General features: G+C 43.9%; 1 protein-coding gene across 1 annotated transcript in view; it reads left to right on the top strand.

Moving 5' to 3' along the window:
• Positions 1-9,586, top strand: part of RGS7BP (regulator of G protein signaling 7 binding protein) — a 94,156-nt gene extending 84,570 nt beyond the window's left edge. The window contains exons 4-6 of the mRNA XM_083153104.1: positions 144-288; positions 4,304-4,374; positions 8,264-9,586. Of these exons, the coding sequence (XP_083009230.1) occupies positions 144-288; positions 4,304-4,374; positions 8,264-8,355 (308 nt within the window). The 3' untranslated portion in view covers positions 8,356-9,586. The remainder of the gene's footprint in view (positions 1-143; positions 289-4,303; positions 4,375-8,263) is intronic.
• The last annotated feature ends 10,049 nt before the right edge of the window (positions 9,587-19,635 follow it).

The raw sequence follows: 19,635 nt of genomic DNA, 5'->3' as shown, positions 1-19,635 counted from the left end.
ACTTGTTTTCATTAGGGCGTGTAACATTATTGCCCCTTTAAAACCAGTTACGGATTTGAAAATTGCTGTTTATTGAATTACTGGTTATTTCTGAGATATTTGCTAATAGGGTGCTATTCTCGTTGTGTGTTTTTATCTTGAAGGAAGAGAGCATTGTGCAGGTACAAAGATCATAGACTACAAACTGGATGAATGTTCAGAGGTTCCAATCCTAGAAGATACATCATCATCACCACTTGGTTCCCAGCATTGTTGGCAGGTTTCCGCAGACATTGAGAACACAGAAAGGTAATGTTTGGTGATTGGGGGATAGAGATTGGGGGTATGGAGAAATAAGCATGATTAAATTATGTGGGGGGATACTGTAGTACAGTGCAAATATATACAGTAGCCATTTATTTCTGCGAGATCTATTGTTCAGCTGGGTAAAATAGATCCTCTCCAAATCCAGTCTCGTATCAGGGGCAGTAAAAATGGAGTTTATAAACATTGCATTTGACCACTTTTTTTTTTTTGAAACATTACATTTTTATTGAAATAAATGCTGTCCAAACAGACAATTTTTTAAAGGGGGAGGGGGGGGGGTAAAATATACAAGATTGCCAACACCTTTGTAACGAGTTACAAATAAAAGAACATTCTCAGAGGCATGGGCAGATAACATTGTAGAATACGTGGCAGTAGTTGAACAAAGACAAAATGGGATGAGAGCTTCAGAAAATTAGAGATTTGGTGAGAAATCTCCAGTTTTTTTAAAGCGGCAATCATTTACACTGCAAAATCAAACTGGATTAGCAGTGTAAATGATTGCCGCTTTAAAAAAACTGGAGAATTCTCACCAAATCTCTCACTTTTTGAATCTCTCATCCCATTAAATCTCACCCGTATTGTCTAACACAGATGTAAAAGGTATAATAAGTACTTGCACAAGCCATAACTGCTAGACCCTGTAGGGTGGATCTAAGAGGTTAGAATAAACAGATCCAAAGTGTCACTAATCAAGTTAGAACGGCCCACCTCATCACAGAAAAGGGACCAGCCAAACCATTTCATATGAATTGAATTAGGGGTACAGGAGTAACTAGCCCCCGAAGTTTCGAATAAGTAATACTTATGGACCTTTTTATGGATGAGTCTATATTTGGGGATGCATCAGACTTCCACAGCTTAGCTATAACAGCTTTTGTTCCAATCAACACATGCCCAATAACATATTTCTAAGCCATAGTCATAGAAGGAGGGAAGATATGTAGCAGTGCTAGGGCAGGATCTGGTGTGATGGGGCGTTTAAATATGGAACCCAAACGCTGAAACACCTCTGCCCAGAGAGGCCGCAGCTCAGGACATTCCCAAAATATGTGGAAAATATTCCCTACATGTCCACACTTCCTCCAACATAAGTTTGACGGCCATATCTTGTGCAGCCTCTCTGGGGTGAAGTAAGCCCTGTGAATGAGCTTAAAGAACATTTCTGAATGATGTAAGCATCGAGATATCTTAAAACAGGATCAGAATACCCCATCCCATTCCTCCTCAGTGATGGTCTTGTTCAATCTCCCTCCCATCTCAGTTGGGAAGGAGTTTTGTTACTAACCGGAAGGGGAATAAGATGAGTATACCACCTAGAGATTCCTCCTTTATGGGAAGGAGCACTGGTTAGGTTTCTGAGGCTAGGTGGAAAGTAAGGGGATTTAATGGGAGTGTGTAAATGAGTCTGAAGCCAACTTCTGAGTTGTAAGTAAATAAAGAAATCTCGCTTTGAGATATTGACTATTAACTATTCTGCAAATCAGAGAAAGATCTCAACTGGTCGTCTACGAATAAGTCTCCTAATGTGGATATGCCCAGATTGATCCAGTTATCTAGCTGAGGGATGGGGATTAGTACCTTAAGGGCCTTGAAAGATAATGGGGGGGGGGGGGCTGGGAGAGTTTCCCTTTCTGTAGAGTCCACCAATCTATGCCAGACCTCTAATGAGGACTGAATAGACTGGCATGGAGATGCATATAGACGTGACACAGAAGAAGGGAGCCACAAGAGGTCAGCCAAAGGGACAGGGTGTGAATAGGAGCTCTCCAGGATCACCCAGGGCTTTTGGACATTAGGTGCAGTCCAGTCTCTAATATGGTTTAGCACACAGGCAGCTAAGTAGAGATCTAAATCTGGGAAGGCCACTCCTTCCGAGCTCCTTAGGTTTTATTAGCGTATTTTTAGCTATCTTAGGTCTTGTCCCTCTCCAGACATATTTAGCTAAGAGCTGGTTACATTTTTGAAGTACCGACCTGGGAGGGAGCCTTGGGATAGCTCTAAAGAGATACATTAATTTTGGCAACAACACCATTTTGGCCGCAGCGATTCTCCAAAGCCAAGAGACATCTTGCAACATCCAATCCCCGGTTAAATCCGAAAGCGCCTTCAACAAAGGATTATAGTTACATTCAATAACATGCTTTCCAGACGCTAGGTGTATACCCAAATATTTTAAGGAGCTAGACTGCCAATTTATATGTTTTCCTCAGCTCAGTGACCACGTCGGGAGGAAGGCCCAAGGGGAGAGCCTCCGTCTTGCTTGTATTAAGTTTATAATAAGAGGCCTCTGAATACTCCTGTAAAACTCTATGTAAAGCAGGAAGGGAATTAATGGGATCCAAGAGGCACAGCAGGACATCATCGGCAAAAAGGCAAATTTTGTGGGAAAGGTTGCCAATTGATGGGCCTCGGATTGAGTCATCGCATCTTATGCGCTCCGCCAAGGGTTCAATGGCCAATGCAAAAATTAAGGGGGAAAGGGGGCACCCTTGGCGAGTGCCGTTGGTAATTTGAAAACTCATTGAGGTACAGCCGTTAGAGAACACCCTAGCGGAGGGGCAAGTGTAAAGGGCCAAAATAGAATCTAATATCCGACCTTGGAAGCCAAATCTTTCCAAGGCTAATTTCATATAGCCCCAATGGAGTCTATCGAAGGCCTTCTCGGCGTCTAATTAAAGAACTAGAAGAGAGGCCTTCTTTGTTGAGCAGTGTTCTATGACGTCTATTACCCTACGCGTGTTGTCGGGGGCCTGTCTGTTTAAGACAAAACCAACTTGATCGCTTTTAATGAGGGATGGGAGTAGAGGGTTTATTAGATTGGCAACCAATTTGGCATACAGTTTTAAGTCAGTGTTAAGTAGCGCAATGGGTCTGTAATTTTGGACCGAAGAAGGGGACTTGCCGGGTTTGGGTATTGTAACGATGCGGGATTCAAGCATTTCAGGGGGGGGGGGGGGGAATTTAGTGTCTGAGGCCTCATTATAAAGCTTCACAAGCATCGGGCCAGTTGATTTTTAAATGTCTTGTAGAAGTTTGATGTAAAACCATCAGGTCCCGGGGCTTTGTCAGATGGAAGAGAATCAATAGCCCGTTGTACCTCCTCCAGAGTCCAAGGAGCATTGAGAGATAAGCAGGTCTCTGTAGAGAGCGAAGGGAGGGAAACCTTATCAAAGAACTCCCTCATCCCCCCGGCACTCGGCTGGGGTGTAGAGGGATCCTCCTTCAGGTTATAGAGCTTAGAGTAATATGATGAGAAAATATTAGCGATCTCTTCCGGATCGCTAACCTTCGTGCCATGCTCCGAGTGGATCATATGTATCCTATCCCTAGCTCTCTTGCCTCTCAGCTTTCTTGCAAGCATTCTACCCGCACGGTCACTGAGGAGATAGAACTTCTGATTCAGTCTAGCAATATTACGCTGTACCGTAGAAAGATAGTGTCTGTTCACCTTGTCTCTGGTATCATTTAATTGCTTTATAAGCGCTCTATCAGAAGGGTTAGCTTTATGGGCAGCCTCCAGGGAGGCGAGTGTTGCTTCTGAGTGTTCTATGGATCGCTTACGATCGCATTTGACCACTTTTTAATATTATGGGGCAAATGTAACAGCCTGTGAGTTGCACCCATGGGTGGTGTTCTTGTTTTTAACTGATTTTGCCGTTAAAATTATTCCCACTCTTAATATATGGTAATAGGGCCCGTACCTGCAACAGAGATGTGTCCTGATTCACCTAGTGTAGTGTGCATACACAATATGGTGCCACGTGCCCAGGACTAGTAGCACTAGACTCACTGTAGACTTACAATGGTGCACGCCAAGCATACGCATCATGGGAAATCTGAGCATGGCTACATCTGTATAATGACACGTCTCAGGATGGCATATTTGAATGTAATAGTTCTATAGTTAAATGAACCTTACATAGTCACACGACTTCCAGAAAAGAGCGCTAATGATGGTAAGTGAAATTCTAAACTGTTTTACTTTTCTTTTTAGAGACATGAGGGAAATGAAGAACCTCTTAAGCAAACTCAGGGAGACCATGCCTTTGCCATTAAAAAACCAAGGTACATTTTATTTTTATGTTTTCCTATTGAACTGCAGTTACATGCTGAGAATCACTAAACTAAATCATGTTATTAAGAAGAAAGAATGCTGCATTACTACATACTGTAAATAATTATCAAAAGTGCTAGACTAGGCAGGGAAGGAATGACTGTGGCTAGGCAGGGAAGGAATGACTGTGGCTAGGCAGGGAAGGAATGAGTGTGGCTAGGCAGGGAAGAAATGACTGTGGCTAGGCAGGGAAGGAATGAGTGTGGCTAGGCAGGGAAGGAATGAGTGTGGCTAGGCAGGGAAGGAATGAGTGTGGCTAGGCAGGGAAGGAATGAGTGTGGCTAGGCAGGGAAGGAATGAGTGTGGCTAGGCAGGGAAGAAATTACTGTGGCTAGGCAGGGAAGGAATGACTGTGGCTAGGCAGGGAAGAAATTACTGTGGCTAGGCAGGGAAGGAATGAGTGTGGCTAGGCAGGGAAGGAATGACTGTGGCTAGGCAGGGAAGAAATGAGTGTGTCTAGGCAGGGAAGGAATGAGTGTGGCTAGGCTGGGAATGAATGAATGTGGCTAGGCAGGGAAGGAATGAATGTGGCTAGGCAGGGAAGGAATGAGTGTGGCTAGGCAGGGAAGGAATGAGTGTGGCTAGGCAGGGAAGGAATGAGTTTGCTAGGCTGGGAAGGAATGAGTGTGGCTAGGCAGGGAAGGAATGACTGTGGCTAGGCAGGGAAGGAATGACTGTGGCTAGGCGGGGAAGGAATGAGTGTGGCTAGGTGGGGAAGGAATGAGTGTGGCTAGGCAGGGAAGGAATGACTGTGGCTAGGCAGGGAAGGAATGAGTGTGGCTAGGCGGGGAAGGAATGAGTGTGGCTAGGCAGGGAAGGAATGACTGTGGCTAGGCAGGGAAGAAATGACTGTGGCTAGGCAGGGAAGGAATGAGTGTGGCTAGGCGGGGAAGGAATGAGTGTGGATAGGCAGCGAATGAATGACGGTGGCTGGGCAGGGAAGGAATGACGGTGGCTGGGCAGGGAAGGAATGACTGTGGCTAGGCAGGGAAGGAATGACGGTGGCTGGTCAGGGAAGGAATGACTGTGGCTAGGCAGGGAAGGAATGAGTGTGGCTAGGCAGGGAAGGAATGACTGTGGCTAGGCAGGGAAGGAATGACTGTGGCTAGGCAGGGAAGGAATGACTGTGGCTAGGCAGGGAAGGGAATGAGTGTGGCTAGGCAGGGAAGAAATGAATGCAGATAGGCAGTGAAGGAATGAATGAATGAATGTGGCTAGGCTGGAAAGGAATGAATGTGGCTAGGCATGGATGTAAGGAATGTTGCTAGGAAGGAAAGGAATTAATGTGGCCAAGGGATGAATGTGGCCACATAGGAAGAGAAGGAATGAGTGTGGCTAGATACGAATGGTGGGAATGAGTGTCACAGGCTGGGTTTGAAAAATGACAGGTAGGAGCTGATTGGTTGCTTGTTTATCACTCTCCATTTTACCACTTTTCAAGGCTTAGTATATCTGGCTCTAAGTACCTTTTCACTTGCACAGTTTGATTTTCACTTGCACAGTTTGGGCTGTTACCAGCATTAGTATAATGTCACAGACACACACATGTGCACCAGAAGAAGGACTGTTACCAGCATTAGTATAATGTCACAGACACACACATGTGCACCAGGGGAAGGGGTGTTACCAGCATTAGTATAATGTTACAGACACACACATGTGCACCAGGGGAAGGACTGTTACCAGCATTAGTATAATGTTACAGACACACACATGTGCACCAGGGGAAGGGCTGTTACCAGCATTAGTATAATGTCACAGACACACACATGTGCACCAGGGGAAGGACTGTTACCAGCATTAGTATAATGTTACAGACACACACATGTGCACCAGGGGAAGGACTGTTACCAGCATTAGTATAATGTTACAGACACACACATGTGCACCAGGGGAAGGGCTGTTACCAGCATTAGTATAATGTTACAGACACACACATGTGCACCAGGGGAAGGACTGTTACCAGCATTAGTATAATGTTACAGACACACACATGTGCACCAGGGGAAGGGCTGTTACCAGCATTAGTATAATGTCACATACACACACATGTGCACCAGGGGAATGGCTGTTACCAGCATTAGTATAATGTCACAGACACACACATGCACCAGGGGAAGGGCTGTTACCAGCATTAGTATAATGTCACAGACACACACATGTGCACCAGGGGAAGGGCTGTTACCAGCATTAGTATAATGTCACAGACACACACATGTGCACCAGGGGAAGGACTGTTACCAGCATTAGTATAATGTTACAGACACACACATGCACACCAGGGGAAGGGCTGTTACCAGCATTAGTATAATGTCACAGACACACACATGTGCACCAGGGTAAGGACTGTTACCAGCATTAGTATAATGTCACAGACACACACATGTGCACCAGGGTAAGGACTGTTACCAGCATTAGTATAATGTCACAGACACACACATGTGCACCGGGGAAGGGCTGTTACCAGCATTAGTATAATGTCACAGATAGGACTATGACAAAGACACTGGAGCAGTCCCCTATAGGAATAAGGGGGTAAACTAATAGCCTTGCGGCTAAAAGTGTTACGGGCGCCTAATAGGGTGGTTTGTCAAGCTGCTCCTACTAGGGGGTGTCACGCCCCAATAAAATATATACAGAGGACAATATAAATGGTGGAGCGCTAATAATGAATATAATGGTTAATTGAATTAATAGAAATGTTTATTAATTAAATAATGTGCCTTTAAGCACTGGGTATATGAATATAAAAACACATATAATAATCACAGGTCACAATTGTGTACAATACAATGTAAAATAAGAAATAAAAATACAAGTAAAAAAGAAGAAAGGTGGGTCTGATACTTAGTGGTCTTGGATCCCGCTTTGGATTCTTTTTGGTTGGAATTAGTTTAGTTTCCTGGGGTTAGTCCATCAAGATGTTAGATGGTTGGTGGGTCCATATACCTTGCTGGATTGTGATCACGCTGGAGGAAGAGTTGTAATCCCCTTGTTGGAGTGTTGGGAATCCTTACAATTATGTGGATTGTAATCCTGGATTTGCAGGTGGTGGTATCCCAAAGTGGTTGCTGCAGCTGGTAGCCCAAGTGGAAACAGGTTGTAATTTTTGCTATTCCAAAACCAGGTTTCCAACCTGTTTCCACTTGGGCTACCAGCTGCAGCAACCACTTTGGGATACCACCACTTGCAAATCCAGGATTACAATCTGCATAATTGTGAGGATTCCCCACACTCCAACAAGGGGATTACAACTCTTCCTCCAGCGTGATCACAATCCAGCAAGGTATATGGACCCACCAACCATCTAACACCTTGATGGACTAACCCCAGGAAACTAAACTAATTCCAACCAAAAAGAATCCAAAGCAGGATCCAAGACCACTAAGTATCAGACCCACCTTTCTTCTTTTTTACTTGTATTTTTATTTCTTATTTTACATTGTATTGTACACAATTGTGACCTGTGATTATTATATGTGTTTTTATATTCATATACCCAGTGCTTAAAGGCACATTATTTAATTAATAAACATTTCTATTAATTCAATTAACCATTATATTCATTATTAGCGCTCCACCATTTATATTTTCCTCAGTCCCTTATAGGAGCAAGCTAAAACAATGAATGTAATTTTATATCTTACGGTGTGTGTTTTTTTAAATTACACGTGTTGATTATATTACTGATGACGATCATTTCAAATGTTTAAAAGATTTGTCATAACAACTTAATTAGTGATTGCAGAAACCATCATTAATGATCATTACACTTTAGCAAGTGATAGTGTAAACCGTCATAATTAATCTAAATAATGATTGTTTCATGTTTAATTATAGATGACAGTAGCCTCCTCAATTTAACACCTTATCCCCTTGTCAGAAGAAGAAAGAGAAGATTCTTTGGATTGTGTTGCCTCATCACCAGTTAAAAGCAAAAAAAAATAAAAAGCCATTATTTCTGCATATTTGTTATAACTTGACCTTTGCATTCATATATCATATGGAGGTTGGTTAATTCATTATGTATTCAGTGTTGCCTAAACTGCCTTGATTGAAATCTTCTACCGTCTGGAGATTACTGCCGTCACTGAACTTTAAACCGGTCAAGACACGGCGTTTGCAGAAAAAACACCAATGATTGGTTGGAAAAGTTCTAACAAACTTTATGAACACGTCTAAAGTTCACGGACATAAAATAAATATGCAAAATGCTTTGATGTCCAAGTATTGTGCAATAGGAATGTCATCGCATCAGCATCACAATGGAGTTTTAGTATGGAAATGGTGACAGCAAATATTACGCGAATATATCAATGTATCAATGGCCAATTACTGTATTTTAATTTGTATTATTTTCTCTTGTCTGAATTACACTTAGTCTTCCACAGTTCATCAGGATTTTGTCCAAGACTTCAGCCAAGTTACTGTCTCTGTTGACTAGAGGATGAAAAAATGAAGTAATTATGTACTTATAGCCTGTAAATATATTTTCATCAGTATTTTCCTTTAAACCAGACAGTGTGGTTTTCACAATCTTTACACACACACACACACACATATATATGAGTATTCAATCTCCCGCCGCCATTCCCGACGGAGGAAATGGCGGCAGGGCCCTATACAATGCTGTTTTCCTCGACAGCATTGAACAGGGGATCTCACAAGCAGTCGGGCTCCTTCTGCCAAGAACGGTGGGAATTGACGAGCTTCCGTCCGCAGCTTGCCGATTCCCCACCTTTTCTCGCGGCCACACCCCCTTCTCTGCACTCAGCAGACGGCACATTGAATCCTACCTGCGAAATGTGCGTTGAGCAGGCCGAGAATGGGGCAGGGTCACGGCTGTAGGGCAGCCCGAAAGTCTGACCCGACATTAAATAGCCCCCATAGTGTGTGTGTGTGTATATGTATATATGTATATATATATATATATATATATATATATATATGTATATATAATATGTATGTATTGTGTCAACTTCCCCAGCTATATCCTCATGTCCTAGTAAGACAATGTATCATACTGTATACTGTTACTGTAGGAAGTATAAGCATGGTGTCTGCACATTGCCATAGTGGTAAAACTGATAGGGCATGCCAGCGTTAGCTCAAATTTAAATATACCTTACATTTTACATTGTTAATAAAACTTTTTTAGTTAAACTGTGTTGCGCTTCTTTCGACCCCACATTGTATTGAAAGATCCATTTTTATAATGCTTCTTACGTTTTATTTGTATAAAAAAGCTAAATCATTCACAAGAAAACTTCCTAATACAGGTTGAGTATCCCTTATCCGAATATCCGTTATCCAAATGATTCCAAAAACCATAGTTTCCAAAATGTACTTTTTTTTCCTCTAAAAACCTACTGGGTACATTTGTAACTGCCACTACTGGGGACATATATTTTCCTAAACGTGGGGGGTAATTCAGACCTGATTTTCTTTAGAACATGGACTGAGCTCTGTCCAATGTCCTGCACGGGGTGACAGGTGTTGCTCGGGTTGGAATGCGGTGGCCTCCACTAGAAACCAGTTGTGCATTAACTGGGATGTTGAGAAAGATACATCCACTATCGAAACCGGTCGGTTTGGGAAGGCAGAGGACGTTTCTGAAGGACACCCATTGTGGACCAGCACCCGGGGACGCCTGTTTGGTTTTACACACTTACGCCATTTTGTCTACATTTCTTGTGGACAAAACCACATGGTGAGAGTCCTTTGATTCAGAATCTGGTTGTTACAATTTTATGCTTTTAAAAATAAAAAAAGGGTATCTGCACTATTGTGTTTTTCCTATCCCCTTTTTTTGAGTGATCCACTTAAAGAAGACAGGACGTGAAAGATCGTTTGGTGACGCACTAAGTCCCTCCATTTGAGCTTACATGTCTGCTAATCTGAGTAGACATATTGGATTGGTACGAGGCACAAATTTTATTGAAAATAGAATTTGATGATTAAGTTACAATATCACACTATTGTGTTTTCTTCGTCTCTCTTTTTTTGGGTCCATTCCCCTGGAAAAAGGAGGGAGGAACTTACATCCAGCGCCCAGGGAGCTATTCTGATTGTTCTTGTGTTTGGTATTGTATGTTCTTGAAGTGGTTCTTCATTTAATCAGTACAGCACCCAGAGCTGCTTATAAGCGCACGGTAGATTGGTTTTAACCCAAATTTTCACTGGGATGTAATACCAGCTCAGAACTGTATAAGAGCTCAATGTTATCTGAGCTTTGGAGAAGATCCAAAGGGGGTATGCAATTCTCTGCCGCTATTTCCGATGGGGGAAATAGCGGTGGGGCCCTATTCAATGCTGTCTTTAACAACAGCATTGAAGAGGGATCTCGGCAGAACGAGCCCGACTTTAAAAGCTGTCGGGCCCGTTCTGGCGATAATGGCTGTAGATTGTTGCGATCCCAGCTGCATATCGGCTATCCACAGCCATTTACGTAGACATGCCCTCTTTTCGCCATCCAGCAGGCGGGACATTGAATCCCGCCTGACGATTTGCTGTCAGGCAAACAGCAAATAAGCCAGGATCAGTGGCGTAACTCCTGGAAGCAATGGAGTCATTGGCCCCCTGTGTCTCAATCTATCAGCCCAGCTGGGGAGATGGAGGAGCTTGGCGCATAGTAGGCTTTGTACAAAGTGGCTGCATCAGCCTCCGGCAGACTGGGCTATCTGAACCAGAGGAATAGCTCCCTTCTCCCGCACAAAAGCCATGCACTGATTGGCAACCTCCTACATTTCCTCTCCTCCCGATAGGCTGAACCCTCCCGCGGGCGCCGCGAACATCGACCATCGCACCCCCCCTCCCGCAGCTGCCGCCGCACTCCTTCCCGCAGCTGCCGCCGCACTCCCTCCCGCAGCTGCAGCTACACTCGAGAGGATGAGGGTGACAGCTGACCACAGGATCCCGCCAGCGCTCCAGCAGAGCCACTGCCTAACTGGAGAGATAATGCAGACCCCTCCTGCACACCTACAGGTAATTGCTTCCACTGGCACCAAGCTCCATGTCTCTCACTTCTCTCTCTCTCCTATTTCTTCTCTATCTACCTTGCCTATGTGTGTGTGTGTGTGTGTGTATATGTATATGTATATATATATATATATATATATATATATATATATATATATATATATGGTCCAGCACTCCAATCCTTAAATCTTGGCTACTCCCTATGCCATCACCAAAAATGTTGATTTGTGTCTGATAACTTCTGTTTGCAAGCCTGCTCAAATGTGGACTTTAATGTGTGATTGATGTTTCAGAGCCCAGTACAATAGGCTTTGCATGATTCATTTATATTCACGGATTGAGTCCGGTCGATGTATATTTGGATTTATTCGAGCACCATGACATAATGCATATTGAAGGAGTGTGTCAGTCTTCTGGGAATTACAAGTGCTGTCTGTAGGATCGGGATGTCATTGATGCTATCTGTAGTGTATGGGGGGGGGAACCGATGCGATCTGGGTTTACTGGGGGTCACCGATGCGCATATGTGTGGTTGGGGGCACTACCATCAATGTCGCTTCCGGGCACCTTATATGAACTTACGCCACTGTGGCTGATCGAGGGATTGACAGCCATGATCCGGGATTGCAGACCCCCCCCAAGTGAGGTCAGGAAAGTCCATTAAAGCCAGCTGTGTAAAACCAGCAAGGAGGGGTGACAATGAATGATTCCGATGTTGGTATACTGACCACTGGAAAACCAACGGTCGGGCCCTTATACCACACCCGCTGCAGGGGAGATGACAGTGTGCCGATTTATTGAGTTATTCTTTACATTATGTAAGATATTTGGAACATTGGGGTTATTACATTATTACATTACATTTTGTAAAGTTTGATTTGCATTTTGGTTTTCAAAAAAATACTTTATACTGTTTCTTAAGGAATTGAACACAATCACAATGCTGGTTGATAAATGATACTTTATTTTTATCGAGATTGGCTACACAAGGATGATATACAGCAGCGGTTCTCAAACTGTGGGTCCTGACCCCAAAGTGGATCCTGACCTTCTCAGCATGGGGTCGCGACTCCATGTTGTTGACCATCAGGCTGATGACTTTTCTAATCTCAGTCAGTGATTCAAGGAGTCTGATAGATCTGTTTCATTGTCTGTTATGTTAGACTCCTCCCATCACTCTGTGCCTCCACAATGCTGCCATGTATGTGATGTCTGCTGACTACACATGTGATGTGATAGGTTATGGTATATTAGACTCCTCCCATCACTCTGTGCCTCCACAATGCGGCCATATATGTGCTGTCTGCTGACTACACATGTGATGTGATGATCTTCTGCAGTAACTTGCTGGGGTCCCGTAATTATTTTTATTGTCTGATGGGGTCCCAGAGCAAAATAGTTTAAGGACACCTGATACACAGTATATGCTAATACTGGGGCACAATCACTCTCTAATGGACAAAACCATATGCACTGCAGGTGGGGCTGATGTAACAAGTGCAGAGAGATTTAGATTTAGGTGTTTCATTGTTTCTGTGCAGGGTAAATACTGGCTGCTTTATTTTTACACTAGAATATAGATATCAGTTTGAAGTACACCCCCATCCAAATCTAACTCTTTCTGTACATGTTACATCTGCCCCACCTGCAGTGTACATGGTTTTGTCCATTAGAGAGTGATTGTGCCTTTCCGAGTGAATCAGAATAATCCCCAAGGTGTGGATCCCAAAGAGCATACATTTTCCAACACTTATAGGGTTGCCCTATTATAAGACGATTTGGGGTCCAGATTTGGAATTATGTTACCCAACATTTGGTAAGTTATCTTCCTCTTACTTCTGAGTGGGCGAAATTTGGTGTTACATTGGGGAGAATTCGAATAGTACAGGGAGTTAGGGAGTTACTTATAATAATATCTGCGACTGCTAAAAGGTGTATTCTCCAAATGTAGATACAGCCCACAGCCCCCTCATTATCGCTCTTTATGACAAAGTTATGTTATATTTTTAGAATGGAGTGGCTTGAGGCTTCTTTGCAAAGAGAGAAATTCAGTGACATTTTTATCAAGATATGTTAAAGTTACATAGAAACCTTGTTAGAATCCCTGAAAGACAGATATGGAAATGCTTCAAGAATACATTGTGGTATGAAGCATAAGTGTGTATGAGATTTATTTATTTACTTACTTACAGTTTCTTATATAGCGCAGCAGATTCCGTTGTACTTTACAAAACTGGGTAACAACAGACAGACATGGAGGTTGGAGGGCCCTGCTGCAAGCTTACAATCTATAGGGACATAGGAGGGAAACACAAGGACAGGCACCAGTAATAACATAGAAGTTGCAGTTCCAGAAGAAAAGCTGTATAATACATAAGTGCCTCAGAGGGTTATGCGTTTGGTACATAAATATGATAGGCTTGCCTGAAGAGGTGAGTTTTCAAGGAGCGCTTGAACATTTGGAGGCTAGTGGAGAGTCTTATTATCTTATAGCGGAGTGGTCGAGATGGGAGATATTTTGTCATAAGTAAAGAGATATAAGCTGGTTGGAAAAGGTGGGAGGGTCACCAAAGGTGGCCCAAGGGCGCCTGAGAAGAGTTGTTTTGCTGGAGCAGCGGTCTCAGAACTTGGGAAGTCTGACCCAAGGAAAATGGTTAATGGAAAGAAAAGGGATTTGAGACCGCGCTCGCTAAAAAGGCATGCAACAGGTGCAGGGCAGCCAAGAGAAATCCTGGGCCCTGGTACAACAACTTCCTGGGGCCCCCACAGAGGGTGCTCCTCGCACACTCCGCCGTCGCTGGCTTCCCCAAGCCGCTGCGGGGTCTGTGGACATGTTGTTACGCTACTGGTTCAAAGGTGGATGCTTAGTGAATGGCAGTAATTGCATTGACAAATATATATATATATATATATACACAAGGGCTCGACAAACAGGGACAGTGCGCTTGCTGAAGGATCGCACCAAAAATTGACACCGTAATGCCTATTACACGTCACACACCCATTACATATTATTCCACATGCCATTATGTCCGTTACATGTTATGTCACACACTGTATTGCCCAGTACACATTATGCCATACACCATAATACCTATTATATGAGTTTGCGCTGCATTGGGAGGTAGTGCCGGAGCTAGGTAGATGCTCCCTCTGCACTAGCTCCAACGCTCACTCCTGATGCAGCATAAGCTGTTGGGTCCGCTGCGTACACTGCGTACCTGCTCCCCCCGTGATCTTATCTCAGACAGGCAGCTAGTAATAAACAATAATAATAATAATAAAGTTGATCGTAGACAGGCGGCCGCTGTCAGTGCAGCTCGCACATCTGAGCTGACCTTAGGCTGCATCAGTATGGATCGTGGAACTGTCTCTAAACTGTGTAGAGACTTGGCTGCCCTGCCCCTATAGTATATATGCATTGTGGGCCAGCTCACAGCAACAAATATGGCAGCGGCAGGGGACGGACAGCAACAAATATGGCAGCGGCAGGGGACGGACAGCAACAAATATGGCAGCGGCAGGGGACGGACAGACTGCTGAGCATGCCCTCATGCAGCAGCATGTCCTCCCATGAACCTTTTGGAAGTCCAACTCTGCCAGACACCATTCTCTTTCTTCCCCTAATTCAAAGCAATTTAAAGCAGCAAATACATGGGCGGAGTGACAGAGTCCAGAATAAACGTGGAAGTGTATATAACATAAGCAGCACTCTGAGGTCTTATAATACATTTAAAAAGAAATCATGCAGTCCGGTTGTTAAACGTATTATAAGACCTGAGTGCTGCCTGTGTTATATACACTTCAACCTGCATACCTGTATGAGGAGGGCACCGGAGGAGTTGTGACATATACCCGGAGTGCTGGACACAGCTACCGTTGTGTGTGTGTGTGTGTGTGTGTGTGTGTGTGTGACCTTTATCTGCCCCCCAGAAGCCGGTTACCTGGTGGTAGGAGAACATAGAGGAGGCTGGCAGCAGAAGCCAGAGGCAGGTGCTGGGTGAATACTGAAGGGCAGAGGGACCTGGGATAGAAAAGGGAGGAGCTCAGCTGGGCACAGGAGAGGAGAGGCCAGCCTGGAGTGGATCTCAACTGATTGGCAGCTGGTCCCAGAGGAGGGGCCAGCTACTGTTGCTGTGCTCAGTGCTGGAGCTCAGTACAGCTCAGCAGTGTGATTACTATAACACTGTGAGTGTCAGCAGCGCTGGGGAGGAAGAAGCTACAGGATTCAGCAGCCCAGACCAGCCACAGCTGCCTAACCAACAGCAGCAGTGGCATAACGCATAAGAGATTTAACTGTGTGACGGTCACCCGTGTAGCCCCGCCCCCTCCCGAAGCCCCGCCCCCATGCACGCAGCTGCCTGCTGTGCTGTGTCAGTGTGGACAGTGTCTCTCTCATCAGGGTCGGAGACGGAGAGCAGAGCAGCCACCAGCCGGGCATGTGGCAGTGCAACTAGGCACCCTGCCCCATGGCTCAGCCTGCCACTGCAGTGAGCTCAGGCTCCCTGACCCTGCACAGCACGCCACTTTCCTCTCTCGTGTGCAGGCTGCAGCATCCGGTCCGGCACACAGTCAGACAGAAGCTCCGCAGCGGTGGAAGCCTCTGTCACTGCCTGCACACAGTGACAGGCTGACGCTGCGCTACTAACCCGGTCTCCAGTCCCTGATTTCCCTGCGCTCCCGCTGCACAGGTGACCAGGGCGGCACACCTGCTGCCTTTTTAAAAAAGTGTGTGTGTCCTCGGACCCGGGCCCCCCTGACAGGCCCGGGCCCAGGTAAAATGTACCCGCCCCCCCTGCCTCTTGGCGGCCCTGAACAGGTGTAGTTAAAACATTTATTTCTGGAAAAATTGCATATAAAAACTGTATAATAAAATATCAATAAAATAAATTGAAATTATCACAGATAAATATAGAGAGCAGGGATATTCACCCACAGTCCGGTTTGGAAAAATTGTCCTGTATCCGTTCCTATGTTGCCTCCAGGTGAGTGTCCTGTATAAGGATATCGATAAAGGGGATGTTGGTTGGGAGAGGTTGTTGTCTCCAAACCAGGGAGCTCCTGATGTTGGGTGGTGCTCTACCTGGTGGGCTTGATGTTATTGCCGCTTGGGTTCCTTAGAAAGGAGGATGTTGGTCTCCTGACCAGGGAGCTCCTGTTGGTGTGAGGTGCTCTACCTGGTGGGCTTGATGTTGTAGCCACTTGGATTCCTTGTAGGGAGGATATCTATCTCCTAACCAGGGAGCTCCTGATGGTGCGAGGTGCTCTACCTGGTGGGCTTGATGGTATTGCCGCTTGGTTCCAGGACGGAAGGAGATTCTGGAGGCTATTCCGGTTACAGGGTATTGGTGCGTGTGGAGTCTGCAAAGTAGGGGTGTCCCTGCTCCCCTTCACCAACGTGTTTCGCTGAAAGCTTTTTCAAGGTGATAACTATGATGTTCACTGTCTGGGTTATATACCCTCAATGGGAGGGGAAACAATTTGCACCTGTTGCATGTTAATTGGGAGTATGTTGTTGTTGTACCATTATCTATTGCTATGCATATTGCTGGGAATAGGAGACAAAACTAAATTTTCCTATACCTTTTAATTTAAAAAACGAGTGTTATAAAGTGTAAAAAATTGAGAAAATACACAAATTCCTATACAGATCCGTTTCCGGATATCCGGTGTCGTCATTTCCGGTTTGGTGAACCGCATGTGCGCTCCACTAATGTTATACATAGGATAGAAGTGTGAGGGCGATTTCTGCCCTTTTTAAAGATGGCCGAAATGATACTTCCGGGTTTTACTACAGCGTAGCTGGCTATTTCCCCGGGTGTTACTGCTTATGCAGACTCCATTACTGGGAGTTTATTGCTTGTGTGAAATGGTTCCTATGTAAGATATGGTTGCGCTTTTGTGTGTAATTGTTCTCATTCGTGGAGCGCACATAGGGTTTTACAAAAAAATATATAGTGTCAGCACATCAATGTACATTTATAACATGAGTTTGATTAGTATCCATGGGGATATTTATTATATATTTTTTGTCGCTTTAGATGGCTATATTATTTAGTATACAGAGGGGCGGAGATAATAAACAAGAAAATGAAAAAAGCAATAATTAAATAAGCAATAAATTAATATATTGAACCAATTTGAATGGTGAATATAGGATAATATACATATGATATCCGGGTATGAGCAACATTAAATGCTGCTCCATAGTGTATAATGGGAAAAGATAACATTGAGAAGAGATGACACTGAAAAGTCCCTAGTGTCGACATATACATAAAGAATTTTATTTTATTTCTCCATGATTTATATTTATATTAGCTTCTGAAAAGGCATATAAATATTTATTTTATCATTTCTGGAGTGTAGTGTTTAGACATTTCAAATGTATACCTAATTAACATTTATAGAGAGAAGAACTTTATTCTGATGATTCTTAATTATTGTGTTTTGCACAGATGTTATTCCTCAGATGTTTCTCAAAATCTGAGGGTTACCACATTGCGGTTAAAGAGAAAGGAACATTGGGGGGTGGAAGGGGAGGGTGGGTAGGATAGATGGTCGGGGGGGGGGGGCTATCAACAGGCCACCAGAGACCTGGACTCCATTTCTACAGCTGTTCAAACAATCTTTCACTAAGGATGACCATTTGTTTGGTGGAAGGGGATAGGCCTACACACTTGTTGGTCGAGCCCATTAATAATTTGGTTACATTAATATATGATATTTAAATCACTGTGTTAAATTCTACGGCCTTGTTTAGCCCTCCTGGGTGTATGGAATCCATTTTGTACATCCAGTACACCTCTTGTCTACATAGGGTTTTGTACCTATCCCCTCCACGTGCAGTTCTTGAGACATGTTCCAAACCCACTAGCTTCAGACTCTTAGGATCACCTCCATGATGTTCGTGGAAGTGACGAGAGACACTGTGTGTTTGAACATGTTTCATTATGTTTCGCCTGTGCTCAAGGAAGCAAACTTTAACTTTCCTTGTGGTGCGTCCTATGTAGGTAAGTTGGCACCCACAGGTTATCATGTAAATAGTATAACTGGTATTACAGTTAATGAAACTATCGATTTGTTATATTGGTACCCTCTTTATCCTTTATGGAGTGGCACATCCTGTTTTCTATGTATTGGCATGTTATGCATCTTGATGCACCGCATCTGAAGAAACCTTTTGGTTGGTCTCCAAGCCAAGTGCTTGGACCAGTGTCTCCAGATGGGATTGTTAACGGTTTCAAGAAGCTGGGGGCTAGAGAATTTTTTATAGATTTGTTTTTCTTAAACACAAATAGTGGTTTGGGGGGAATTACATCCACTAGAAGGTGGTCTTGTTTCAGTATTTTATAGTTTTTCCCTATTATTCTCTTAATTTCATCCGAATGGCTATTGTAAGTTGATATAAATGTGATGTGTTGGTTCTTTTCTATAGACTTTTTTGGTTTATTTTCTAGTAGTGTTTCCCTATCTAGAGATGACACCTCCTCATAGGCTTTTGTAGTTATTTCTTTTGGATATCCTCTTTGTGAAAATGAGTTGAGCATGTCTTTTGCTTGTTTTTCAAAAGTTTCTTTGTTGGTGCAATTGCGATATAATCGCATTATTTGGCCCTTGGGGATCCCTTTTTTCCAAGGTGGGTAGTGGGCACTATCGTAATGCAGATAAGCGTTAGTGCCCACTTCCTTTATGAAGTTTGAAGTAATTATATTGGATCCTTCAGCTTCAATGGTCAGGTCCAGGAAGGTAGTTCGTTTCCTGTCTAAGTGGTGGGTGAACTGTAAATTATAAGTGTTTGAATTGAGGTGTTCAACAAATGAAAGTGCGGAGGTGTGATCGCCGTCCCAAATAATAAAAAGGTCATCAATGTAACGGCCATAGAGGACCAGGTTCGCCCCGAACTCGCCCCCCCCCCAGATGTATTGCTGTCCTACCTCCCCCATGTATAGGTTCGCGTAGCTCGGAGCGAATCTGGTCCCCATGGCCGTCCCCATTATTTGTAAATAAAAAGTGTCTTGGAAAAGGAAATAATTGTGACGTAATATGTAAGAAATAGAATCCGTGATAAACCGTTGGTGTCTCTCCCCCAGGTCACCATCCTCGAAGAGTCTTCGTGCAATTACTTGTATTCCAGTTTCATGCGGAATATTTGAATAAAGACTGGTGACGTCTAACGTAAGGAAGGAATATGTGTCCTTTCATTGTATGTCTTTTATTAGCTGTAAAAAATG

This window comes from Crinia signifera, chromosome 1 (assembly GCF_055691185.1).
Source record: "Crinia signifera chromosome 1, ASM5569118v1, whole genome shotgun sequence".
NCBI classification, from domain to species: Eukaryota; Metazoa; Chordata; class Amphibia; order Anura; family Myobatrachidae; genus Crinia; species Crinia signifera.
This window is presented reverse-complemented; position numbering and strand designations above follow the sequence as displayed.